The following is a 26,605-nucleotide window of genomic DNA, read 5'->3' as shown; positions in this document are numbered from 1 at the left end:
GGTTATTGTTGGGAGGCATCGCCGAATATCGATGCTGTTCATGGGATCTTTCCCCCTGAGAGGATGATGGGAGCTGTAACATCCGCTGGCCTTCCTCCTCTCCTGCTTCCAGGCCTCATGTTTTCATGAAAAAGTTGCTGAGGAAGACACTGACTTCACAGCAGCTCTGCATGTGCAGCGATTATCAGCGATTAGATGTTTTCAGGAGGCGGTGGTGATGTCAGGACGCCTGTGGGATCGCTGCTACTGTCACCTTCACACAGCACTAATGACCGGCTGCAGGCAGTGTGTGTGTGTGTGTGTGTGTGTGTGTGTGTGTGTGTGTGTGTGTGTGTGTGTGTGTGTGTGTGTGTGTGTGTGTGTGTGTGTGTGTGTGTGTGTGTGTGTGTGTGTGTGTGTGTGTGTGTGTCTGCATGTGTTTGGATAGCTCATTGTGTGTTGCGTGCAGCTGTAATTGCTCCCCTGACACACAGAGCATTTGTGTGAGCGTCGGTGAGAACAGCCTGTCTGACAGCTCTGATCAATACCTCTGTGTGTGTGTGTGTGTGTGTGTGTGTGTGTGTGTGTGTGTGTGTGTGTGTGTGTGTGTGTGTGTGTGTGTGTGTGTGTGTGTGTGTGTGTGTGTGTGTGTGTGTGTGTGTGTGTGTGATGTGCTCTCTGTGGAGCTGCTCAGCTGTTATACCTGCATGGAGGTGGACACCAGGCAGTGTGAGCTCATACCAGTTTAACTTTGGAGCGTGTCCTCAGGCCTGTTTTCTGCTGAGCCCGCTGCAGTCGGCTTGTATTATACTTGTTTTTTAATGACTGGTTATGTAACTGGTAGCTGGAGTCCAGCTGGCTTTTCACCACTGAGACCAGTTCAGTAGTTTGAAGAGCAAAGGGTTGTTCCAGTGGTGGAAGCTGTGTGGCTAACTGTGCCGACGCTAGTTAGTAATCTTTGCTTTAACGGATGGATTCGGCCACTTTAAGCCACGCAGGGCTTTAACACACGCCGTGTTTCTGTGATGTTGATTGATTGATTGTTGAAATGGAGCAGAAACCACGCCCAGCCGGCGCCGTGCCCATCGGGTTTTGGAGAGCGCCCGTCATTAATGGTGCATCCAGTCCGGTGACATCACTTGATTCCCGGCACAGCTCCGCCTGACATCAACCTCACAGGAGGTCCGACCCCCCCGAGGCTCTGAGAGCACCTGTCAGTGCACAGAGGCTCAGAATAAACAGGAATAATACTAAATAACTGCAGATATAATTGTGAAAACCATCACTGAGCCAGGCGACACTTTATCTTCAGGTGGCCATTAGCTTGGTTATTAGCATGCATATCATTAGCATATTAGATTAGTCCTTAAAATGCCTTATTCTGCATGATCATCCTCAACATCGACGAGGCTGTTAAATAAGAGTTTATGTTCCCCAAATACTGCTTGTTTACAGCAAATAAGGAAAGTGTTGTACATGAATTACAATAATACAATATAATGATCTGATCTGTGAGCAGTAAAGAGGTGATCTCACAACAACAGACCCCTCCCTCCTCACACCACCAGAGTCTACAGCATCACCAGCGGTCTCACACACACACACACACACACACACGGCTGAAGGGCTGGTTAGTGTGGCACTTTGTCAGAGCCGTGCCGGCGTGCAGCACAGGCGCACACACATCCTGTGGACAGAGATGCCTGACGAAGAGGAGGGTGCAGCAGAGACATGCTGAGGAAGCTGGTGTGCAAGAAAATCTGCGCTCGTAAGAACGACGCCTTTCATCTCTCCCGCTGCCGCTCGGCTTCGCGCTCACGTGGATCTCCATGTTTTTGTCTCTGTCCTCTGTCAACCTGTTGCCTTTTGTCCTCCACGTCGCGTCTGCTCGCAGTGTCACGGTGGCGATAGCGGCAGGAACGTTTCGGGAGCTGGTGTTTGTGTGTGAGCCTGATCTTTGCTGTTATATCTGTCTGTGTATCACTTGTCTGCACTGATGAAGGCAGTGTTTGTGTGCATAAAAGAGGCGAGCTTCATTTCTAAACAGCTTTTTTTACGCCACAGGAGCACACTCTTTCTGACCTGATGTGATTCTGAGTCAATATCGTTTCTCTGCGTGACCTCAAAAATAGACACCGAGCTCAGCTGCAGACGTTTGCGTCGCCGCCGTACCTCAGCTGACTGCAGCCGCCCAGCGCCCTCATATCTGCCCGGGGCTAATCCCTCGTGTGAATGGTCACGTTGGGCAGGTGACGGGGGGCCGTGTATCCGTCCACGGCTGCCAAAGCAGATTAAAGTCAGATGGATGGATAGATAAAGGCTGAATGGATGCATGCAGCCTCCATCGAGGCCGGCAGAGGTCATACGACGCACAGATGACTCGGGCCTGCGGTCGGCAGATCGCTGGGAACAGAGTGATGATGCATCTCACGATGGCTCTAACACTAACCAGGAAGAACACTGCGTGAAAACACGACCTCTGAGCGGAGTCGTGCCTCTGAATGATGAGCTAATAATGATGCATTGATCCTTACGGGACGTCTCTCACACAGTCATCGAGCCTTCAGGCCTGCAGTTACGTCTGACATTTAATCAGCTAATACTTGTTTCCCTTTTTTCTGCCTCTGCTGCTGCAGATAAGAACTTTGAGGATGAAGACTCTGTGGACGGAGGCCGGTCCTCCTCCTCGTCATCCTCCAAAGCTCCCCCCAGTGGCAGGAGGACTGTCGTGAGCTCTGTCCGGAGACCCAGCTCAGCCACCACGGCGAAGGCCACAGGTGAAGGAGGGCTCAGCTGAATGTGGAGAGACTGCAGCTGTGATGATGCTCCTGCAGCTGCTGGTCAGTCTCAGTCGTGATACCTTGTGCTTTTTGTTCCTAAAGGTAAGGAAGCGGGCGCCGGTGCTGTTGATGAAGAGGACTTCATCAAAGCCTTTGATGACGTGCCCTCAGTCCAGGTAAGCAGTGTGAAGTACGAGAGGGACGAGCACATGGAAATACCTGTTTTATAGTATTTTTCCTGACAGTTCAGTCGTTGCCTGTTATTTCTTTTAATGTGGCGCATATGTTGTGCAGGCGTCCTGCTGGTCTGTCAGGGGGGAGACGTCGGGGGCATAGAGCATCAGATGGTCTCGTCTGACTCCAGCTCTTATTGAAAGAATAGAAACCTCTTCAGAACTGCCTCCTCCCACTTTCTCCCTCCCTGTCAAAGCGTGAATTCCTTCTTTCTTTTACGTTAAAGCTCTTTCAGAGCACAGCGTTGACAGCATAGTCGTATGTTTGACTTTCTTTTCTGGCTCTCCTCATACCATCACTGACTCTCCTCAGCGTCTGTTGGTTTGATTTCCAACAGCAGGACTGATCCAGCAATTATTCTGTGTCAGTTTCTAATGATTGAATCTCACAAACATGCACTTAGTCACAGCTCAGCATTGAAGGTATTTGCAGTATTTTCAAATTCCTGTTTGTAATGACCCTGATGTCATTATCTCTCCTGTCTGTCTGTCTGTCTGTCTGTCTGTCTGTCTGTCTGTCTGTCTGTCTGTCTGTCTGTCTGTCTGTCTGTCTATGTCCAGATCTACTCTAACAGAGAGTTCGAGGACCAGCTGACCAAGATCAGAGAAGTGCTGTCTGATGACAAACATGACTGGGAGCACCGAGTGGTGGCGGTAAGACTCACAGACACGCACACACGCACACACACACGCACACACACACACACACACACACACACACACACACACACACACACACACACACACACACACCCTGTGAGGAAACACTCACGTGTGTCTTGTGTGTGTGCTGTCCAGCTGAAGAAGGTCCGCTCGCTCATGCTGGCCGGTGCTCCTGAGTACGAGGGCTTCGCTCAGCAGCTGCGCCTCCTGGAGGCTCCGTTGAAGCTGTCGGCTAAAGACCTGCGCTCACAGGTGGTCCGCGAGGCCTGCATCACTCTGGGGTAAGATCCTACGCTGTGTCACGTTCAGTCATTTGAACTTCCAGGTGAGTTCACAGAGCGAGCTTCCTGTCAGAGGAGAGAGCGACACGACCCGAAAGAAAAAGTTTAGTACGGTGACAAACTGGATAAACTGGCCGTCGTTTGTGTTTTAATTGAAAAGTCATTCAGGCAGGATGGTCTTAATGGCTTTGATTGACAGCTGTGACATTAACTCAAACCTCTGACTGATTAGGTTACGCTACGCTAAAATGCTTTCTTTCCACGTACTTAAGCTAATGAACGCGAGCCGTGCTCGGGTGTGGAACGAGCAGCGTGCTCTTCACCAAAAACATCCGTCATCCCACTTTTAATGGCACCCTGATGAGGTGGAACAGAGCTGGAAAGAGCAGGCGGATGATGAATGGACGGGAGCTACGTGGTTCCCGCCATCCCTCGTAATGTCACGCATGTTTTTTAGCTCCCTTTGAGATCATCACGTGGAGGAAAGTTCGTCTCTGCGTCTTACTCTTTAGTTAAGGTGTGAAATAAAGGAGCAGTGCTTCTTACACTACAGTAACACATCACTTGTTCTTTAACACCGCGTCCTTCCCTCCGTCAGACATTTGTCTTCGATTCTGGGAAACAAGTTTGACCACGGAGCCGAGAGCGTCATGCCCACGCTGCTCAACCTGGTGCCCAACAGTGCCAAAGTCATGGCCACGTCTGGAATGGCCGCCATCCGCCTCATCCTCAGGGTAAGACATGTAGAGGGGGTGTTAATGTGCCCCTCCCTCCTGCTCCCGTCAGCCTCTGACATCACGTCAGACTGATAATCGTATGGAGAATCACTGAAAGCTCTGTCTTCTTGTCTTTGTCCCCCAGCACACACACTACCCGCGTCTCATCCCCATCATCACCAGTAACTGCACCTCCAAGTCCGTGGCGGTCAGACGGTAAGACCACCTGAGCGCCGCTCCTCCCTGTTGTTCCCATGCTAAGCACCCCATGCCGAGGTGTACTTAAGGACATGTGTCTCCTTCCCAGACGCTGCTATGAGTTCCTGGACCTCATGTTACAGGAGTGGCACACCAATACACTGGAAAGGTAAGCTGAAGCAGTGTGGAGGTGATGCAGAAATGCCCCTTCCTCCTCCTCCTCCTCCTCCTCCTCCTCCTCTCACATGATGACATTTGAGATCTGAAACATTTTGCTAACTGCTGGCTGGATGCGCCTCTGATGAGGCTCATTAATCTGATGAGTCCTGAGAGAGCCGTCATCAGGAGGCGACTCTCCGTCTCTGTAACCATGACAACCACGGCAGAGACTTTAAAAGCGTGTGAAGCCCCCTGTGGGTGGACGCAGTCCCTGTGGACCACCAGAGGAGGAGAAGGAAGACGTGTGCATGGCGCTCCAGCGTTTGAGCTCTAAGCTTCCAGGAGCCGTCCATCTTTGCTTCCTGTTCTGATCTTCATCGCTCCTCATCATGTTCCCTTACTATCCCAGACACGTGGCCGTCCTGACTGAGACCATCAAGAAAGGCATCCATGATGCTGACTCTGAGGCCAGATCCATCGCCAGGAAGTGAGTGTCACCCCGGCAGACTCGCTGTCTGTATGAGAAAACCAAGCTACCTGAGCTGAGCTTAAAATCCATCTTCATCACCTGCTTCTCCCCTCCCTCACCTGCAGGTGCTACTGGGGTTTCCACGGTCACTATAGCCGGGAGGCGGAGCATCTGTTCCAGGCGCTGGAGTCCACCTATCAGAAGGCCCTCCAGTCCCACCTGAAGAGCTCTGACAGCATCGTGTCTCTGCCCCAGTCTGACCGCTCCTCCTCGTCCTCCCAGGAGAGCCTGAAGTAAGAACCGTGACCCCTCCCCCTTTCTCCCCCTCCCTCACCCCTTCCTTCCTCTCCTCTCTCCCACCTTCCACCTTTTTCTACCATCCTCTGCGCGTCTCTTTGCTGTAATTGATTGGAGAAAACCACTAATGCATCTGTCCTGTTGAATATGAAAACACTGATAATTACAATCAGACGGGCAGCAGACGGCTGAGCGCTCACGCACGCGCTCCTAATCGATCGCCATCGTTTAGCCAGTTCACAGATTCCCTGAGGGGCTGATGACCTCATACTCCATCCATCATGGCTGCAGCTGTTGTGGTCATCAGTGTGTGCAGGGGGGGGGTGTGTCTGTGTTTTAGGGGGTGAGCTCATTTCTTCTCATCTCTTCACAGGAAGCGAAGTCTGACGCTAACCAGAGGCTAACGTGTTAGCAGCGCTAACATGCTGAGCTCTGTGGGAACATACTGTGTCATTAATTTGATCTAATACAGTGAATCCATATATTTACATGCATACATACATATTGGCTCTGCTGATTCTTGGATGCAACGATAATGTTTGTTCTTGCTCGTAAAATCTCTCTTTCTTTTCAGCCGCCCGCTGTCTGTGAAGAGTGTCATTGGAGGGAGCATAACGAGGAGTAAGTCACTCTCACCCTTACCTACAGCTCAGTGGTGAAGAGAGAAGACTTCACGTTAGAGCGATGAAAGAAAGAGTCCAACGAGCAGGAAAACACTTTAAAATGCAGAATAAGACGCTCTCTTCTTGGTTATGTCAGGTGCTGTCTATGCACTGCAGGTCATCAGTCTAGTTTCTGGGCTTCACGGCTGGTTTTTTGTTCTGATCTCAGACCAAACTGCCTCATGTTTGCTTCTCATCTCTGTTGAAGGTAAGCTGGTGAGCACCAGGGTGCACACTACGCCGGGCTCCCTGCAGCGCTCCCGTAGCGACATCGACGTAAACGCCGCCTCCAACGCCAAGTCACGTCTGTCCACCGTTCCCGCCTCCTCGCCGTTCAGCTCCGCGGCGGCTCTTCCCCCGGGGTCCTACGCCTCATTAGGTAATCCCTCAGTCTGTTCTAACCCTCTAAAAGCAGAGAAGCAAAGCTCTGTAGGCCAGTTCCACTCTCTGTCATCCAAGAAAAGGCTGAAGTATAAATACAGTGTGACGAGGATCCAAGTTACAGGACGTGAGGTGAAAGGCTGAAGAAGCCATGAGTTCATTAATCAGGCTTAAGCAAAGACAGAAGCCCTCAGAGTGAAGTGACTGAAGAGATGTTCTCAGACGGGTGTGCAGTGTTTGAGCACCGCCTGACTGGAGTCATTAACGACTGCTCAGCTTGTCATTAGCCTGCTCTGATCCTCCGCTGACACTTTGAACGAATCGATGTGCTGAGGCCCCCTGATGTGACACGTTTCAGGGTGTTTCCACTGATGGGGGATGTTTAGGCCTTCCCTGCCAATAGATTAGAAAGGAAATTTACTGGAATCTTTCAGCCATGCAGAAACTTTCCTCCCTCCCTCCTTCTTCTTCTCCAGTGAGGCCCCGTAGCTCGTTAGGGGCCCTTACTAATGATGATGAGGCTTGTCCACTCACTCCTGTTCCTGCTTCAATTGCTACTAATGTCTTCCTCTATACCTCTCCTCCCACTCGCTGCTGCTCCGCCTTTCTTAAATGCCCTAAAGATGGCACTCCCGGTAAAAGCGATGGTAAGACTTGTGTGTCTGTGACCCTGTGTGTGTGTGTGTGTGTGTGTGTGTGTGTGTGTGTGTGTGCAGATTGCACAACAGAGCGTGAAGACGTACGAGTGTGTACTTTGTCAGCTGTCACGGCTACACGTTCACATCTTCCTCTCTTCATCTGTGCCCTCTCTTCCTCTCTTTTCCCTCCAAGTGGTGGTCACCTGTGTGGAGCTCTGCATGGACTGTCTGCATGGATTTCCTCCTCTGACTGTGACCTAACAGCCCATCAGCTCTGTTACTCACAGGGATCCAGTCCCATGTTAATGTGTTTAAGTTGATAGACGGGGTTGTTGTTTCTTCCTCCTTTCCTCCAACAGTCGCCAACATGTCGTGAATCAAACGTCCCTCCAGAGCTTTAAGCCGTCCTCATTATGTGGAGGATCCTCAGGACGGAGAATCACCACCTGTTTCGAGTCATCTCCCAAAGTTTTGGACCACAGATCCTTTTTTAACCTGCAAGTTAAATCAGCCAGTAGTCAGTTTGTCTGATGGGAACAAAAGAAAGCTAAAGCTGTGGAGTCAGTCGTAATGCACGTGAAACCGGGTCGATCAGGTTTGCTTTGGCACAACATGCTGCATCCTGATAAGCTGGAGATGATTGCACTTGCTGTAGTTTGATCCCAGAATAACACTTCCTCTCCGTTTCAAGGAGACCTTTATTTTTAGCTTATCGCGCTCATCATTTCCAGGCTTTATGACCCAGATCTCCTCGAGGTGAGATGGCTTTTACCCCGAACGTCTCATAAAGCCCTTCAGTCTGTGTGTTTTGAGCTGTGTTAAACCAAAATCACACGTCACGTCAAGTACAAGTTGCCTTTATTTATGTGGAGAAGCTGCTCACATTTAAAAATCCTCAGGAGACTCTTGGTCGTGTTATAGAGTGCCTCTAGCCTAAAGCTAGCCCTTTAGCTTGCAGCTAGCAGTACCCTTTGGTTTGAGCTAGGAAGGCTAATAGCTAAGGCTAATAGCTAAAGCTAATAGCTAAAGTTTCAAGGCAGAGTGTTTTTGTTCTCATTGAAAAAGTGAGTAATGAACATATGAGGGTTTTCTTTACTGCTGGAGGTTCAAGCGGAGGTTATAGACAGCTTCACAGGATGTCCAATGTTTGTCCATCTTTTTCCAGACCTGGCCAAACAGTTTGCCAATATTTCTTAAGGTTTGATTCAGCACCTTTAGACACCCTTAAAGCCACTGAACCTGTGCTTTTCTGCGCTCATGTCTTAGCCAGCGTTAGCACAAAGCTGAGAGTTATTGGCAAACACGAGTGGACCCAGGTTTGTCTGTTTCCCTCCTGTGTGTTTCCAGGGGGGCTCTGTCCCCTCATTCAGGTCCTCATTCTGTCTCCCCAGACTTTTCCTTCTCCAGCGTCTCTGTCCAGGGTTGGGGTGACCACGTTTAGGTCATTGGTGTGCATTGAACTTCTGCCTCTCTGCCCTCTCCTTCCCTCACCGTCCAGGTCGAGTTCGCACCAGGAGACAAAGCTCGGGCAGCGTGGGCGGGGCCAGCACCTCGGTGGTGGACAGCCGGGGACGCAGCCGAGCCAAAGTCGTGTCCCAGTCCCAGCGTACGTAGAACACGCCACACAAACTCAGTCACGTTGCTCACTCGCTCATCACACGGCTCTGAGTGTGCGTGCTGCGTGCATCACACGTCAGTATGATCTTGCTTGTGTGTGTGTGTGTGTGTGTGTGTGTGTGTGTGTGTGTGTGTGTGTGTGTGTGTGTGTGTGTGTGTGTGTGTGTGTGTGTGTGTGTGTGTGTGTGTGTGTGATGTTTCTCATGCTCCACCCCCAAAAATCTCTCACAAATCCCCGGTATTTGTGCACCTGCGCCCACATGCATGCACCGTGTGTGTGCTGCTGTTTTGAATATAAAACGTGTGTGTGTGTGTGTGTGTGTGTGTGTGTGTGTGTGTGTGTGTGTGTCTGTCTGTCTGTCTGTCTGTCTGTCTGTCTGTCTGTATATTCTGGAGATCTGCTAACGTGCTCACAGCCGTCCAGATTGCATGCTGGGTAAAATCAATAAACATAACCCCTTCTGTCTCATTTTGACCGTTCTCGATCTCCACCCTGTCCTGCCTATCGCTTCCATCACCCAGGATCCAGATCAGCCAATCCCATCAGTGGTAAGGCCTCAGCTTCATCCAATCACGAGCCAGACGCCTCATCCCAAAGCACCGCCCCCCTAGCACACACCGCTTTGCACGCCATTCTTTTAGCCTTTCACCTAGCAGCATGCTCCACTCATCACGTCCAGATTACTTCGTCCCACAGTCTGAGAAGCCGCTCAGAGTCGGAAATGTTCGCCGTCAGCCATCTTCTCGTCTTTGTTTTCACCGTTGAAGCATCGTGTGTTCCCATTGGTGACTGGTGCCACAGTAAATGTCTCCCCACAGCACAAGTAGACCCCACCCTGTGTGTATCCAGGCTGTAACATCTGTATTTGTGCATCCAGAATAAGCTGTGTTTGCCTTTTTTGTCACTAAAGTAGCGTTCGTCCTTCAGATAGAACTAAATCCACACGACGTAGGTTAATCCTCACAGATGAATGGAAGTAAAAGACGTTATGTTGTTGCCTTTACATTTCTGCACTGTCCCACAGCGCTGGGCTGGAGTTCTGACTCAGTCCGAGCATGTTTTTGAAGGTGATGCCACTCCCTCACCCCTCCCAGCCAGCATCCCGGCCGCTCTGACTGTCGTCTAACCACGCGTCTGTTTGTTCTCTCACAGCCGGCAGTCGCTCCAGCTCTCCAGGCAAGCTGCTCGGCCACGGCGGCTACGGCCGCATCCCTCGAGCCACGGCGTCGGCCTCCACCACGCCGGCAGACAAGCGCAGCAGGATCCCCCGCAGCCAGGGCTGCAGCCGTGAGACCAGCCCCAGCCGACTGGGCCTCGGTAAGGCCAGGACTCCGGCACCTCCTGCTGGACGTCTTTCTCTAGAAACAAGCTGTTTCGAGCTGCAGGACTTCTGTCTGTCCTCTGTCTTAACAAACAGGCACACAAATGAAGAATGCTGATTGTGTAAGCAAGGCTTCATTCATTGAATTAGCTGGTTTCATTGGCTACATGAGCTCAGCGAACCACTGACGCACTCACCTGCTCCGCGTCACACAGGTGTGCTCGTCACAGAAACACCTGTACAGAAAGGTCAAATCCAACTTTTCTACCTTAACGTCCTGAGAAGATAAACTCGTTTCTGCTGAGACGCTGCAGGTGACCTCAGTGTCTGTTTCTGTGAGGCTTTGTCTTCTTCTGCGATCTGATTGGTTGAGAGCGAGCAGTGGTTCTGGGTGTCGTAGCTGAGGCTGAAAAGGCCTTGAATTGTTCCTGCTTGTTAGTCGTCATTTGGGTAACACGGCCTGGTTAGCTGGACGGAAACCGTCGTACTAACCCGACGGCCTGAGTCAGCATCCCTCTGCTGGTGTGTCAGGTTGGATTGATGTGTTTATCATGTGTCAGTAATGTCATATTCTTCATTTCTGTTCAGTCTACAGGTCCGTTCATGCTCCCGTTATAACAGTTTGATGTCTTAATATCTGAGTTATACGCCTGTTGATCCTTTTTCATGACTCTAATCACACGTTAACAGAAGTTTGCCGTGTTCAGACTGTCTGACCTTCACCAGCAGTCTGCCGTCTGACAAACACTCACAGCATCCTGCCTGCTTCTGTCTGTTTGACTGCCGACTGCTCCTCCTCTTCTTCTTCTTCTTCTTCTTCACCTCCTCATCTCTCCAGTCCATCTTCGTCTCTCTTTATTTAGTGGCAGGGCTCCTGGATGACGATGGCAGTTGATCGTTCTGTCACATTTGGTCCAGACTAAGATCTGGATAAGTTCTGGCAGGGTCGCCAGGAATTCGTCTTGGTAACCTGTGAAATTGTTCACAAACGTGATCAAATACTAAAATATCAAATTGATACACACAGTCTCTCATCATTGGCCGAGCACATTCATGTGTTCAAGCCGACGAAGCCTTTTGTCTTTAACCACCTTCCAGCCTGAAACAGCAGCCTCCTTCATAAACAAGGCCCTGAGCATAGCAGAGTCACCAGTTTGTTGTTGGTTTCATCCAAAACTTAATGGCTGTAATGAACATGGTGTCCTGGAGTGCAGTTTGCAGGCTTTGCCCCCCCCCCTCCTGTCTCATAACCCCCCCCCCCCCCCCCCCCCCCCGTTCCTCATTTCTGAGCCACACTCCTCATGAATGCTCACTGACACCTCCACCTAACTTGTTGTCCTGACAGCCAGCCTGTGTGGTAAAGCTCTTCTTCCTGCTGCTCTTCCCTACCGCACGCTAGCCCGGAGCCGCATTCCCCGTCCCAGCATGAGTCAGGGCTGCAGTCGCGACACGAGTCGCGAGAGCAGCCGCGACACCAGCCCCGCTCGGGGCTTCGCTCCTCTGGGTGAGTACCGCTGAGCTAGCTGTCCGGCCTGCCTCTGCAGAGCGGGACGGGCTTACAGACGCGAGCCTCCCTCCTGTTGTTGTGGTGTTGTTTGTTTGTTTGCGGCCTCCGCCTGTCTCTCACTCTGCATGCACTGAAGTCTACTGTTTGGGGCATAGAGCTTATTTTCCTGTATTTTCTCCTCCGGATCTTGTTTCTTTCGTTTGTTTCTTAAGACTGTATAAATGACAAAGAGTGGGGATGACAGAGGAGTCGCTGCAGGCTGCGTTCAGAGCTGCAAACAGAGCAGCTGCAGCTGTAGTTCCTGTGCTGTGACATGACTCTTTATCATCAATGCATCTGTAAAGCACGAGCTGAGAAGTACTGCTGTTAGCTTAGCACAGGCTAACCTTTCTGTGACACCCTGCTCTGCCCCCTCCTCACCTGTGGGCTTCTTATCATCACAGGGACAAAGTGGTGGAATAATAATAATAATGACGACGGCGTACTGGACCGTATATCCAAATGTAATTCACATCATGATCGTTTCAGTTAGTTTAAAGGTCCAGCGTTCAGGATTTAGAGGCTGAAATTGAGGATAATATTTGTAAGTATGTTCTCATTGGTGTGTAAACAGCAGGTCGTCTTTTTCACCATCATGTTTCTACAGTAGCCCAGAATGGACAAACCAAACACTGGTTCCAGAGAGGACCTTAGGTTCTCCTCCACTCCTGTAAAGGGATGGGTGCTGGTTGTAATCTGCAATCTCACCACTAGATGTCACTAAAGCCCACACACTGCTCTTTCTAAGCAGGCGTTGTGACATGAGCAGGTTGTTACTGATATTCTTTCAGTTTTATGTCACACATCTGAAGCCCACACTGATTTTGTGCACGTCCAGGGTTGATATTATTTATTTTGAACATTTAAAGAAGAATATGAGCGATGTCTGACGAGTGCAGCAGTGTGAAAGCAGCTCCTCACTCTCAGAGTTTGGTGTTAACCCCATAGTGTCTGTCACTAACCCCCCGGTCCGGATGTCGCCCACCTTTGCAGCCTCCCGACGTCACTCCCGTTCAACCAGCGCTCTCTCCACAGCCGACCCCCACAGCCAGTCAGGTGACCTGCATGCCCAGACCTCCCAGTCCCCCTCGGCCTCATAGGCAGTAGAACCAGCATGCATCAGTGGTTGTGTTCAGTGATGCGACCGCAGGCAGCGTCCGTCATTCCATTACTTTCTGTTCCCTCCTGAGTGTTTCTGAGCGTTTTATTCAGTGTTTCAGCAGCAGGAACGGTAAGAATGGAGAAGCTGTAGTGAGTTAGCATGTGAAGGGAAACATGACGTCATCTGCTTGTCACCACTTTGCGTTTTGGTGCCTTTTTTGTTTTAGCTGTGATTTTCATGGTGATTACGGCCTTTTTTGTGCTGACTCAGCCTGTTTTCACTTGTTTTCAGCTGTGAATTGTGCTTCAGTTGTTTTGATTTTGAACATGTTAGCTCGTATTTGTGTTTCTTCCTCGTTGGTGCGTCACTGGTGCTCTGTACCTGCCATCTTTCAGGAAAACGCTGCAAATCACACCTGCGCTTCTTCATCCTCTGTTTGGGTTTTTCTTTTGGGACATGTCTCTTTCATTTTGCTTTTGGTGGTTGGACACTTTCCCCTCTTTTCAGCTCATTTATTCACAGTGCATTGCTTCATATGCACGTTGTGTTTTTCTGTGTGAGGGAACTTTTGTCCCTTCAGGTAAGTCACAGCGGCCACTTGGACTCCATCAGCAGGCTTTACTCACCGTCCTCCTTTGCCTTCTTCTGTTCCCTCCCCCTCTTTAGACCGATATGGTTTGATCCACCAAGCACGAATCTCTGCGTCCGTCAACGCCATGAGGGTCCTCAACACCGGCACGGAGGTGGAGGCGGCAGTTGCTGATGCTCTGGTAAGCCTCTGTGGAGACGTTCAGGAGTTTGTTATTGAGGTGAAGTCTAGTTCCCTCATCAAGCCTTTTATTTGTCAGGAAGTGTTTTTCCAGCAGACTTCAGGCTCTGGACTGAGCTGCAGGAGGCCGCTCGAGGCAGCGCCATCAGACATAAACGCTTCTGTTAGCTGCACTAGAGGACGCTCAGTGCGTCGTACTGGGCGAGCGCTGGTTTTAGCAAAAACTCTAATGACTTATTGTTGTTGTTGTTGTTGTTGACACGTACCTGTCAGGTGACTTTAGTGGATGCTTTGATGAAGATGAAGAGCCGTAATCTCAGAATGCATCAGTTGAAATGTGAAATGTCTAGTTTTGTCCTCTTGCAGGACGGCTGTGTCTGTTCTTTGTCCCCCGTTTAAACCTTCCCTCTCTCCTCTTTCCCTCTCGGTTGTTTGTTACCATCTCAGCTTTTAGGAGACTCCAGGAATAAGGTAGTTGGTCATTTTACTCACTGTTCATTCATCACACACTAATCGAGTTGAAAACAGTGACGCAGCTTGCCTCATGACCCCCCTCCACCCCAACCTTTGATCTCTATCGATTCTTTCATTTAACTCTGAATGTTTTCGTCCATCGCATCCCAGTCCTTTGCATCTGTGGTACCCCGGCAGAGTGTTCTGCTCCCACACTGTGATTTAAAGTGTTGAACCTCAGTGTTCTGGTACATTATTCACACGTGGTTGTTTCTTCAGACGTCCATGAGGTTAAACACGCTCCTCTGTTTGAAGTGTCCCCCACTGCACTGCATTTGTAGTCTTTGCTTATCTTGCACCGCTTGACTGGCTTTAATGGAATATTTGATTTTTTAACTAATGAACTGCGAACACCAGCTGTGTTCACGTCTGAAATTTACCCTGAGCCTAAGAGTGGCAGTGCAGGAACATGCATGGCTACCTGTCGCAGCTGTCCTGCAGAGCGTGGCTAACATTCAGTCTCACACGGTGGGTCTTACGTCTCTTCACGTCCTCCACAGAGGAAGCCGCTGAGGCGGAGGTACGAGTCTCCGGGCATGTACTCCGATGACGACGCCAACAGCGACGCGTCCAGCGCCTGCTCAGAGCGCTCGTACGGCTCCAGGAATGGAGGCATCCCCCATTACCTGCGGCAGACGGAGGATGTGGCGGAGATCCTGAACCACTGCGCCAGCTCCAACTGGTCAGAGAGGAAGGAGGGCCTGCTGGGTCTGCAGAACCTGCTCAAGAGCCAAAGAATACTCAGGTGTGTCCAAATGTGCCGGAGAGGAAACGTGAGCTTTGGTCCTCTGCGTCCAACTCGCTCAGGCGTGACCAAAGGCTGTTAAACAGTCAAAGAGGTGTTATTGTGTAATAGCTCTGAGCTGCAGGACGTCTGCTCAGACAGAGCAGGACGTCCTGTCTGTGGCAGCATAAGCAGGATTTTGTCCAGCCTCCAGTCACTCTTTATGGGAGTCTCAGTGATATAAAAGCATGTCATTGACTGTCTCATTCATGCAAAAGATGGCGATGGCAAAGAGTCTCTCGACTGCATCGCTTCCTCCCACCTCACGTGACGTGTGCATGTCATGAAGGTGCAGTAAACAGAGCAGCTCAGGTGAGCAGTTCTGATCAGAGGACAGTAAGACACACACATTCAGGAGCTGAGAGGAGGAACAAAAGTAATAAAGACACGAGTTATCCAGAAGAACGAGCGTCTTCTGTACGTCCAACTTTATTTTTAACAGTTTTCATCTGATAAACGTGATGAAACGAGTCAGATGAAAGGATGTAAAGTCAGATGTGTCTGATAACAGTCGGGGGAGGTTAGAGGTGCATTACTGCCCACCGCTGGACAGGTGGTGAACTGTGGGACACGCGTACGTCTGAACACCTGAACAGGTGATCAGGTGTACTGTGTGCTGTGTGGGACACACTACCTGCCTCAGGTACAGTCTGCGTCACGCTGCCTGTGTTACCATGTGAAGTGCTGTGGCGGACCCTGCCGCGCTTTTCTCACTTCCTGTTTGTCTTCGTGCAGCCGAGTGGAGCTGAAGAGACTCTGCGAGATCTTCACCAGGATGTTCGCAGACCCACACAGCAAGGTAAAGATGAGCCGTTCTGACCGAAGCAGCGTCACTAACGACGGCTTCGTGTCAAAGCATCCACAAAGAGCAATCAGTGACTTGAAACTAACGCAGTGTCTCTTGTTGCATGGCCTGCCGTGCTGTGGATTTAACACCAGAGAGTAAGTGTTTTTCACCCAGGTTCATAAAAGCAGGAGCAGCTTCATGTCGTGTCGGTCCGATCGCGCAGTGTTACAGGTCTGAACTGTCCTCACGCTCTCAGGTGTTCAGCATGTTCCTGGAGACGCTCGTGGACTTCATCACGGTGCACAGGGAGGACCTGCAGGACTGGCTCTTCGTCCTGCTCACTCAGCTGCTGAAGAAGATGGGGGCAGATCTGCTGGGCTCCGTCCAGGCCAAAGTCCAGAAGGCCCTGGACGTCACAAGGTGTGAGGCGCAAGCAGGCCTGGCAGTCAGGTCCCAGGGAGGGAGGGGGCGGCTCAGATTAGAGGCCGGAGTGCATTTCCACCGTTAACCTATTGAGTTTGTGTGGAACGTAAAGCTTTGCAACCTTTGCTCCTCTTTGTCTCTTTGTGAGCTGTGAAAGTTAATCAATCAGAGGCGACACCCTGAAAATCCTTCAGTCATGTTTCTGCACATTAAACCAATCAACAGCCGTTTTGATCATTCGTCAGTTGTTTCAGTCGTTTTTCACATAAAAAAATATCAAATCAAATATTTGCTGGTTTCAGCCTCTCAGATTTAAAGATTTGCTGCTTTTCTTCGTCATCTGTGTCCGTCAGTGAAGAGTCTTTGGGTTTTGGGCTGTTTTTTTGGACAAAAGAAGCAATTTGAAGATGCAGCTTTGAGCATTTCCACAGTTTTGTGATGAATCGGTCATGAAAATAAGTTGCCGCTCTGTTTGAAAAATGACTTCCTGAGACTGAAAACGTTAACTTCTCTCCTTCATGTTTGTCAGGGAGTCGTTCCCGTTTGACCAGCAGTTCAACATCCTGATGAGGTTCATCGTCGATCAGACTCAGACGCCCAATCTCAAGGTGCGATGAAGAGAAAGAGAAAGGCTGCTTTTGATTGGTCGATTGGCGGCACGTGTCGGCTGAACGTCTGTTGTCTCCTCAGGTTAAGGTGGCCATTCTGAAGTACATCGAGTCTCTGGCTCGGCAGATGGACCCGACGGACTTCGTCAACTCCAGCGAGACGCGTCTGGCCGTGTCTCGCATCATCACCTGGACCACTGAGCCCAAGAGTTCTGACGTGAGGAAGGTAGGCCCTGATTGGTCAGTGCGGTTGTTCAGCACTGCCAATGGAAATCTCTCCTCTGACAAACGGGTCTCTCTTTACTCCCTGGTGTTGAATTATTATTTGAAATATTCATGTTTTTAACTTCACCCTCTCATGAGAACATTATGTGCTTCTAGCTGTGACACATGATGGACATGACGGTGCTTTAATCCTTAACCTGCAAAAAACAGGAAGTTTAGGTCCCACAGCTGAAATCTTCATGAAAAGACGTATTTATTGTTCACACAGAGGAAGTTATGGCAGACTAAACCCTCAGAACGAGTGGGTGAGCAGGCTTACTGCAAAGCTAACTGCTGGGATGTTCATTTATTTCATGGGCTTTTTGCTTGGAGCGCAGGTCCGTCATCCCTCAGCCAGCTGATTGTATACCTGCACACCTCTTTTTTTGCTCTGAATTCTTCAGCCTGTGGTGTTTGCGGAGCAGCAGTTGTAAACATTGATAATCGGCACTCTCCGTGTGATGGCCTTGGGTCAACGGCCCATTATCTTCCCCTTGTCTGATGCACGTCATATGTTCTCCCCGTGTGTCCCCTCTGTTTGTTTTTCCACTGCTGCTCTTCAAAATGAAATCCTCTCTTAAATCAGCGCCTGACCTCCAGGCTCAGTCCTCTTAAAGACGTCCTCGCTTCAGTCTGTTTTCACCTGTAAATGTCGCTGATGTGAGGAGACGGATGGTTTGTTATGAAGGTTTGCTTCAGCGCTGCACCCACGTGTGACGGTGCAGGTGTGTGTCATGATGTAACGCCCGTTCTGCCTTCCCCCGCTGCCCCAGACCCTTCATAACTGGGTGAGCGACGAGCTAGCTGGCAGGTCCAGCACCGCAGCCTCACTGTCCGCTGAGGGCAACCAGGAAGAAAGGTGCAAGCAGGTAGAGCCCGCCCCGACAGCCAATCACAACACGACACGATCAGCACGCAACGCCCCGCCTGCCCGGCGCCTAACCAACACCTTGAAGACGGAGACAGCTCCTCCAGAGTGTCACTCACCTCTGCCATTTACGCTTCAGCTGTTCTGCTGTAACATCCGTGCTAATGGATCACTGCCGGGAGAGACTTCAGTTTAACCTGAATGAATGAATGAAATGACCAGTTTTACTGCTCCACATCAACAGAATGCTGCTCTGTCTCTACCGTGTGCCTAACACTGTTTGTCCGACTCACCTTAACGGCCTCTCATCCACCTGCATACCTGCATGCTGTTAACATTTTATTATTGTACAACCGCGATTCCAGAAGGTCTGAACTCAGTGACATCCGTCATCCTTGCTGCATCAGATTCACAATAAGCAGATATTTACAGAAATCAATGAAGCTGATGAGGAAGAACATTAGAGATATTGACTCTGAGCTGTTCTCAGGTCAGTTTGTGTCAGAGAGGATCATCACATTCTGTAATATTTCTATATTTATGCAGACTTTTTGGAACTTTTTGGAATCAGGGTTGTACAAGAAAGATTCATAAGACTGTATGAAAAGACGTTAGACAGCAAACATACTCAAACTTTATAGAAACCAAAGATAGACGTCATCAGAACTATCTCACTGACCCTCAGAAATAACACCATGAAATATTTATAAAATATATCCGCTCAGTGTCCACTTTATTAGGTACGTCTGTACAGTCCAGTCCAGCTGAAGACCAAACGTCCATAAATCCACTCAGGAATCACTAAAAACAGACGCTTCTGCTGCAGATTCACAGAAATGTGAACCAGTAAAGACAAAAAACAGCCTTTATGTGCAGCTTATGACACAAAATGTGATTAACATCTCAGGCCAGCTCTGGTTTCAGTCTCTACCCTCTGAGGGGCCAGATCTTCAGCTCGGTAGCCTTAAACATCCGACCTCTGCAGCCCCCTCCCGCTGTGGTCTCGACACGCCTGCATGTTGCAGCACTGACGTAGTGTTAGTGTTCTGGAAAAGCTGTGGACTTCATGAGTTTTTGCCACTGAATGCAGCTTTGAACGCTCACCTGTAACAGTTTCTTTCGACAGACTTGAGCAGATGTTGTTCTACCCAGATGTGCACTGTGGAGCTGAAAGCTGGTTTCACTGGTCTCAAGACTTCATTAGTGTTGAGCTTTGGTTTAATAGATGCTGGTCGTGTGGAAAATGATCAAATATTACATGAAAATAAATGAATGACACAGCAGCTGATGGTTCAGTCGCAGCTCGTCTGCCTGAAGTATCTCACTGTGCTTCTGAAACCATTGAAACCAGCTCCTCCTCCTCACCTGTCCTGTCCTCCATCCTGACCTGCGCCTCGCCTGCGCCCCCTCCAGGCCGCCCAGGTGGTGTTGATCGCTTTGTTCGAGCTCAACACCCCAGAGTTCACCATGCTGCTGGGAGCCCTGCCCAAGACCTTCCAGGACGGAGCCACCAAGCTGCTGCACAACCACCTGAAGAACTCCAGCAACACCAGCAGCAGCGTGGTGAGTCACATGACGCGCCGCCGTCTCTGATGTCAGTCAAACGGGAGCTTGGCTCGCATCACAGACCTGCGCCAACCTTCAAATGGTGAGCACACGGTCATAAGATCAGTTGTTTCCATGCCTTGCAGGGGTCCCCGAGCAACACCATTGGTCGGACGCCGCAGCGTCACACCCCCAGCAGGACCAGCCCGCTCACCTCCCCGACAAACTGCTCCCACGGAGGATTATCGCCCAGGTAGATACTCGCCGACCTGTTACCTGCAGCACGTTTCCTGTCCAACGCTCGGCTGTGTTTAACCTCGTGGAAAAACCGCCGCTGTTACCGTCGCTCGTAGCTGACGGGCGGGGCAGGGCGGGGCGGGGCAGCGGCGAGTGAGTTGCTCAGAGAACGCCTTCCTTTGCTGAGCGTTTTCAGGTGGAAATAAAGAAGCTTCGTCTCCTGCAGATCAGATTAAAGAACAGTGTTTCCAGCCTCAGGGCAGCTGGAGCCGTTAAACATTTGATAACAGGCTCCGTGATGTCGTCGTATGTAAAGATGTTTCTGGAAGGTAAAATCAGGAGGAGCTTCACACTGTTTTGACTCTTCAGGCGCACCTGTGGCAGGTGAAGGCTGCACAGCTGGACTCTGAGCAGCTCACTCTCCTCACACACTGTACAGTCCTTTTCTCTGCGAGCAGAAACCCACAAACACAGAAACCAGAGCTGCTTAGAGCCTCCAGGACGCTTCCTGTCCAGGTGATCCGGCTGAAAGTTGAGGGGGGGGCTTTGTGTGGGGGGGGGGCACGCTGGCTTTGTGGGGTTCTGCTCCTCTCCTCTGAATTAACACTTTCCCTTAACCTCAAAGCTCAGACTGCTTTCTTTTTCTCTTTTCTCTCTTTCTGCACACTTGTCGTTTTTCTCTTCCTCCCCCCTCTCCTGTCTTGTCTCGTTGGTGACCCCCCCCCCCACTCTCTCACCCCTGTCTGTGCATCCTTCCCTCCCGGCTGCGCTGTGCCATCAGTCGGTTATGGGGTTGGGGTGTCGACGGACTGTCAAAGCACCCCCCCGCCCCTCCTCCTCCTCCTCCGCCCCACTCCACCCCCGCCGCCCCCTCCCTCAGGGTCCTGCGCAGAGCATATTCACCCAGGTAATGAGGCGGGCTGAGACACAGAGACATTAGTCCCTGAAGGAGGGCAGACCCGATGCTTGTCCTGATCCACGTCCTCCTTTAAACCGGCTGAGCGTCTCTCACTGGATGAGACGACTCGTCTCTGAGTGAAGGGACGTGTCCTCAGAGCTGAGCTTAGCGCTGTGGCCTTCCAGTGGAAAACAGATAAAAACTCAGTTAGACCCGAGCTCTCCTTTTCTAAAAGCTAATCTGTTTGTGTGTGAAAGCACTTTTTGCATGCTGGCAGAACAAATGCACGTCCGTGCGTCTCCTCCATGTTAATCTGTCTGTCTGTCTGTCTGTGCGTCCGGTAGCATGATGGAGTACGACACCGAGAACATGAACTCGGACGAGATCTACAGCTCGCTGCGCGGCGTCACCGAGGCCATCCAGAGCTTCAGCTACCGCAGCCAGGAGGACCTGAACGAGCCCATCAGACAGGACGGCAAGCGGGACGACGCTGTGAGTCCTGCGGTCTCGTCCAGTGCAAAGCTCGACGGAGAGACTGCGACAGACAGCTGTAATATTCAGTGAATGTCCTGTGTCCTCGTCTCTGTCTCACAGGCAGGAAGAGAAGGCGTGGCGTCCTCCCCCGGCTCTGACGCCCGCCTGGGCTTAGACATGGTGGAAGGGGGTCGCACCGCCTTGGACAACAAGACCTCCCTCCTCAACACGCCGTCGCCTCGCTCCTTCTCTGGGCCGCGGAGCCGCGAGTTCGCTCCTTACGGCTACGGAGAAACCATCTGCACGTACGACAAGAGCGCCCTGAAGGAGGCCGTGTTCGACGACGACGTGGAGCAGTTCAGAGACTGTGAGTCCATGAGAGGCATTCAGACACACGGGGGGACAGACAGCAGTGAGACATTCAAACAAAACGACTACAACTGCAGAACATGTCAGGAAATGTAATGTATAACTAGAAATCAAATCAAACCAGAGAACACTGCCCCTACCCATGATGCCGTGGGAACACGTGCAGTCCAGTCGTCAATACTGTCCAAACTGGTTTGAGGCAGCTGGAACTCGCTGGCCAACCAGACGACTCCGGCAGCAGCCAGCAGGAGCTGAAAGGAAGCAGAATTAAAGTCACGAGAGTGAAATAAGTAGATGAAAGTAATATAAATAAAGCGACAGATAAGAGCATGTTAAAGAAGAGCAAACAGAAACCTAAAGAGCTGGAGTCAGTGAGCAGAGCTGCTCCTTGCACATTCTGACTCTGCAGCGAGCAGTTTAATCCTCTGCTCGCTCTGAAGTCTTCTCCTGCACAGTTTGGACTCACTTCAGACTTTACTCGTCTCACAGATTCACAACATGTCTCACAGACGATACTGAAGCACCAAGCTTCGGTTCATTTAAGGGTCGTTGTAGCTGAAAAGAATAATTATGTGATGTCATGAAACTGCTGAGGGTCACGGTGTTTCAGCTTTTAGAGGCTGAAGTGAGAACAGCCAGCAGCCTCGTCCATCATCACTCAGTGTGTCGTCCACCTGTCGGCCTCACCTGTCGGTGCAGGTGAAGCTGAGAGTGTGCTGCTCCTCTGTTGTCACTTATCGTTGTCGTCATCACATCCTTCTGCTCTGCACCCTCCCATCCCCCCCCCCCCCCCCCCCCCCCCACGCCTCCCCCCTGTCCCCACCCCCCCGCCTCCGCCTCCATCCCTCCCTAACCTCCCTCCTCTCCAGGCCGACGTCAAGAAAGTGGTGAGAACAAGATGACGCTCCCCAAAGTCTTTGCTCCTGGTAAAGAAGCCCCCCCTGACTGACTGACTGACTGACTGACTGACTGATAAACTGACTGACTGACTGACTGACTGACTGACTGACTGACTGACTGACTGACTGACTGACTGATAAACTGACTGACTGACTGACTGACTGACTGACTGATAAACTGACTGACTGACTGACTGACTGATAAACTGACTGACTGACTGACTGACTGACTGACTGACTGATTAACTGACTGACTGACTGACTGATAAACTGACTGACTGACTGACTGACTGACTGATAAACTGACTGACTGACTGACTGACTGACTGATGAACTGACTGACTGACTGACTGACTGACTGACTGACTGACTGACTGATTAACTGACTGACTGATTAACTGACTGACTGACTGACTGACTGACTGATAAACTGACTGACTGACTGACTGACTGACTGACTGACTGACTGACTGACTGATTAACTGACTGACTGACTGACTGACTGATTAACTGACTGACTGACTGACTGACTGACTGATTGACTGACTGACTGACTGACTGACTGACTGACTGATAAACTGACTGATTGACTGACTGACTGACTGACTGACTGACTGACTGACTGACTGACTGATAAACTGACTGACTGATTAACTGACTGATTGACTGACTGACTGACTGACTGACTGACTGACTGATTAACTGACTGACTGACTGACTGATAAACTGACTGACTGACTGACTGACTGACTGACTGACTGACTGACTGACTGACTGACTGACTGATAAACTGACTGACTGACTGACTGACTGACTGACTGACTGACTGACTGACTGATTAACTGACTGACTGACTGACTGACTGACTGACTGACTGATTAACTGACTGACTGACTGACTGACTGACTGATTAACTGACTGACTGACTGACTGACTGACTGATAAACTGACTGACTGACTGACTGATAAACTGACTGATTAACTGACTGACTGGCTGACTGACTGACTGACTGACTGACTGACTGACTGACTGACTGACTGACTGATAAACTGACTGACTAACTGACTGACTGACTGACTGACTGACTGACTGACTGACTGACTGACTGATAAACTGACTGACTGACTGACTGACTGACTGACTGACTGACTGACTGACTGACCTTCACTCACTCTGTGTGTGTTTGCATCGTTCACTCGCTCTCAGCTCATCACTGTTGTTCGTGCTAACCTGTGCTAACTCTGCTAACGGTGCTCGCTAACTGCTAACGGTCGATGCTTTTACTAACCTTTGACGTTCGTTCTCTGTAATTAACGCCTCTTTCGGTGGTTAGTCAGTTTGTCTGGTGCACATTCAGAGAGTGGGAGGAAAGGTAAATCTGCAGTCTTTGTCCAGAATCGCTGACTCTTACCTATGTTTTCGGGGCTTTGACTTCACGCTTGCTTTGCATATTTAGCCGTTAGCTTTGCGTGTTTCGGCTTCTTGGCATGTCATGGCAGACAGAATACAGGTGGAGGGTTAAAGTTATGTGAAGATTTCTGATGCCTGAGGACTGACGGCCTTTTTGATGTGTAACCTCCTCTCGTCTCCTCTTGGCAAGCAGTCGGTCAGGACCACTCAGACCTGGTAGCGGACCTGCTGAAGGAACTGTCCAATCACAACGAGCGCTCTGAGGAGCGTAAAGGCGCCCTGGTGGAGCTGCTGAAGATCACACGAGAGGACAGCCTGGCTGTGTGGGATGAGCACTTTAAAACCATCCTCCTCCTCCTGCTGGAGACGCTGGGGGATAAAGATGTACGTGACCTGATGGCTCTGCGTGTGTGTGCGTGCGTGCGTGTGTGTGTGTGTGCGCTGCTGTAGAGGTTAAACGGTGTGAGTTTTGGTTTCCGCTGAGCTTAACACACACTCGCCTCTGCTCCCCCAGCACACCATCCGAGCTCTGGCCCTGCGTGTGCTGAAGGAGATCCTGAGGAACCAGCCGGCCCGCTTCAAGAACTACGCCGAGCTGACCATCATGAAGACCCTGGAGGCTCACAAGGACTCTCACAAGGAGGTACGCCGCCGCTCAGAGCAACACTGGCGTGAACGACGAGTCACGTGTTGACTCTTTGTAGCTCTGTTTCGGTCTCCACCGTCTCCTGAGGGAAGCACCTGCCTCTGTAGCCGCTAAAGGCTCCACAGCGTTCAGCAGCTGGTTGCTAACTGTCTGTCGGCTCTGAGCGGGTAGCTCGCACCGGGTTTATCGAGTTTAATGAGTTTGTGGGCTGGAAAACCAAAACAAAGAGCTAAAAGAGGCTGAACGGCTCAGCGGAGAGCTTGGCGACATTTGATCCGTCGTTGATAAAAGGAAAGATTCGTGCTGCTCGAAGCACTTTAAAGCTTTACTTACACACACGCATTCGGTTTTACAGTGTGTGTAGCACACCCATGCTAACCTGTAATAAATACTATAAGAACACCATATATGACGTGCCTCAGGCGGCCTGCACTTCAAAAGGTTAATAACTGCTGACTCATCATTAAGATAATCTGGTTATCAATATGAGCAGTCATCGCCGATGCAGTAACTCCTACCTTTGACCCCCCGCTCTGAGGACTACTCACAGAGAATCCTTCCCCCAGCGCGGTCAGGTGTGCCCGGGGGCACAGAGCGGGTAAACACAGATCAGAGGTTGATAACAAATTGAAAATGCACCAAATAAACAGTGAGACTCCCCTTTGATGACACATCCAGATCAATAGTTATCCACCTTTGGGACAAAGATTCAGGTGTTCACGCGGACAGCAGGTTCAGCTCATCCATCAAAAATCCAACATCCAGGGACAAACGTGTCCTGAGTGAAAGACAACAACATGTTCAGGCTGCTCACGTCACCCAATGAGGAGCTTTCATCTACAGACTGATGCCTTTAGGCTTTAACTCTGCACTATCATTATTACGTTCTGTGTTTCAGTCATTTTCCTGCAGAGAAATGAGATGTTTAAGTCCATTAAGAGGCACATTTCCCTCGCTCATGCGCTCTCAGGTGGTGCGTGCAGCCGAGGAGGCGGCGTCCACCCTGGCCGGCTCCATCCACCCGGAGCAGTGCATCAAGGTGCTGTGCCCGATCGTGCAGACGGCCGACTACCCCATCAACCTGGCCGCCATCAAGATGCAAACCAAAGTCATCGAACGCATCGTCAAGGACTCCTTGCTGCAGCTGCTGCCTGACATCATCCCCGGCCTGCTGCAGGTCTCAGACACAGCTTTCAGAGACGTATACATTCAGTATAGTTAGACTTTTTAAATAAAGATTAGATTGAATTTAGTTCTGTTTGATGCTCAAAAGGCCTGAACTTGTCTTTTCTTTAGTTCTGACTGGACACTCAACATTTGATAAAGCCTGCAAGTAAAATCAGACTTTAGGACATTTGAGTAAAGACTGTTTTTTAAACAACACTTTTAAAGTCTCGTGATTGGTTTGGATTAAACGAGGCAGAAACAGGCTGTCAGACGGCGGCCGGAGCAGAAACATCCCTGCCGGCTCCAAACAGGCATATTTGGACAATGTTCATATTTGGACACTGGGAATTATTTGCCTTATTTGTCCCTGGAAATGTTTGCGTGTACTCTGCACTCTCTGCGACTCCTCCCACGTTCCTGCTGACCCCCCGTGTGTGTGTGCGTGCGTGCGCGGCGGCGTGTGCGCGGTGCCTGATGCTGCCTCGTCTCTCTGCAGGGCTATGACAACACAGAGAGCAGCGTTCGCAAGGCCAGCGTGTTCTGTCTGGTGGCTATCTACTCCGTGATTGGCGAGGATCTCAAACCCCACCTGGCACAGCTCACGGGCAGCAAGGTACTGCATTCACACACACACACACACACACACACACACACACACACACACACACACACACACACACACACACACACACACACACACACACACACACACACACACACACACTCTTCTTCAACAGACGCAGAGCCTTATCATCTTCCCATGTTGTTATTTCGAAGCAGGTTTCAGCCGGTTGGCCAATTATAAAGCACGGGGTCATATTTGCCCTACTTCCACTACATGTGTCCTTGGGTTATGTAAGGGTTGAGGTCTGAGGGTCAGCTTCACCTGAATGCAGGGAC

General features: G+C 50.5%; 1 protein-coding gene across 1 annotated transcript in view; it reads left to right on the top strand.

The window, feature by feature from the left end:
• Positions 1-26,605, top strand: part of clasp1a (cytoplasmic linker associated protein 1a) — a 65,379-nt gene that overhangs the window by 35,623 nt on the left and 3,151 nt on the right. Inside the window, exons 8-39 of the mRNA XM_070975298.1 lie at positions 2,616-2,756; positions 2,862-2,935; positions 3,554-3,646; positions 3,791-3,936; positions 4,535-4,670; positions 4,798-4,868; positions 4,960-5,019; positions 5,419-5,496; positions 5,604-5,771; positions 6,350-6,396; positions 6,646-6,816; positions 8,955-9,062; positions 9,596-9,622; positions 10,227-10,391; positions 11,795-11,899; positions 12,935-12,997; positions 13,710-13,813; positions 14,826-15,070; positions 15,845-15,908; positions 16,049-16,051; positions 16,153-16,316; positions 16,849-16,927; positions 17,010-17,153; positions 19,473-19,622; positions 19,751-19,857; positions 20,623-20,748; positions 21,084-21,231; positions 21,334-21,580; positions 24,086-24,276; positions 24,407-24,535; positions 25,509-25,715; positions 26,202-26,318. Of these exons, the coding sequence (XP_070831399.1) occupies positions 2,616-2,756; positions 2,862-2,935; positions 3,554-3,646; positions 3,791-3,936; positions 4,535-4,670; positions 4,798-4,868; positions 4,960-5,019; positions 5,419-5,496; positions 5,604-5,771; positions 6,350-6,396; positions 6,646-6,816; positions 8,955-9,062; positions 9,596-9,622; positions 10,227-10,391; positions 11,795-11,899; positions 12,935-12,997; positions 13,710-13,813; positions 14,826-15,070; positions 15,845-15,908; positions 16,049-16,051; positions 16,153-16,316; positions 16,849-16,927; positions 17,010-17,153; positions 19,473-19,622; positions 19,751-19,857; positions 20,623-20,748; positions 21,084-21,231; positions 21,334-21,580; positions 24,086-24,276; positions 24,407-24,535; positions 25,509-25,715; positions 26,202-26,318 (3,878 nt within the window). The remainder of the gene's footprint in view (positions 1-2,615; positions 2,757-2,861; positions 2,936-3,553; positions 3,647-3,790; positions 3,937-4,534; positions 4,671-4,797; positions 4,869-4,959; positions 5,020-5,418; positions 5,497-5,603; positions 5,772-6,349; positions 6,397-6,645; positions 6,817-8,954; positions 9,063-9,595; positions 9,623-10,226; positions 10,392-11,794; positions 11,900-12,934; positions 12,998-13,709; positions 13,814-14,825; positions 15,071-15,844; positions 15,909-16,048; positions 16,052-16,152; positions 16,317-16,848; positions 16,928-17,009; positions 17,154-19,472; positions 19,623-19,750; positions 19,858-20,622; positions 20,749-21,083; positions 21,232-21,333; positions 21,581-24,085; positions 24,277-24,406; positions 24,536-25,508; positions 25,716-26,201; positions 26,319-26,605) is intronic.

Source organism: Chaetodon trifascialis, chromosome 12 (genome assembly GCF_039877785.1).
Source record: "Chaetodon trifascialis isolate fChaTrf1 chromosome 12, fChaTrf1.hap1, whole genome shotgun sequence".
Lineage (NCBI taxonomy): Eukaryota > Metazoa > Chordata > Actinopteri > Chaetodontiformes > Chaetodontidae > Chaetodon > Chaetodon trifascialis.
The sequence above is the reverse complement of the archived record's forward strand: the minus strand, read 5'-3'. Positions and strand labels throughout refer to the sequence as shown.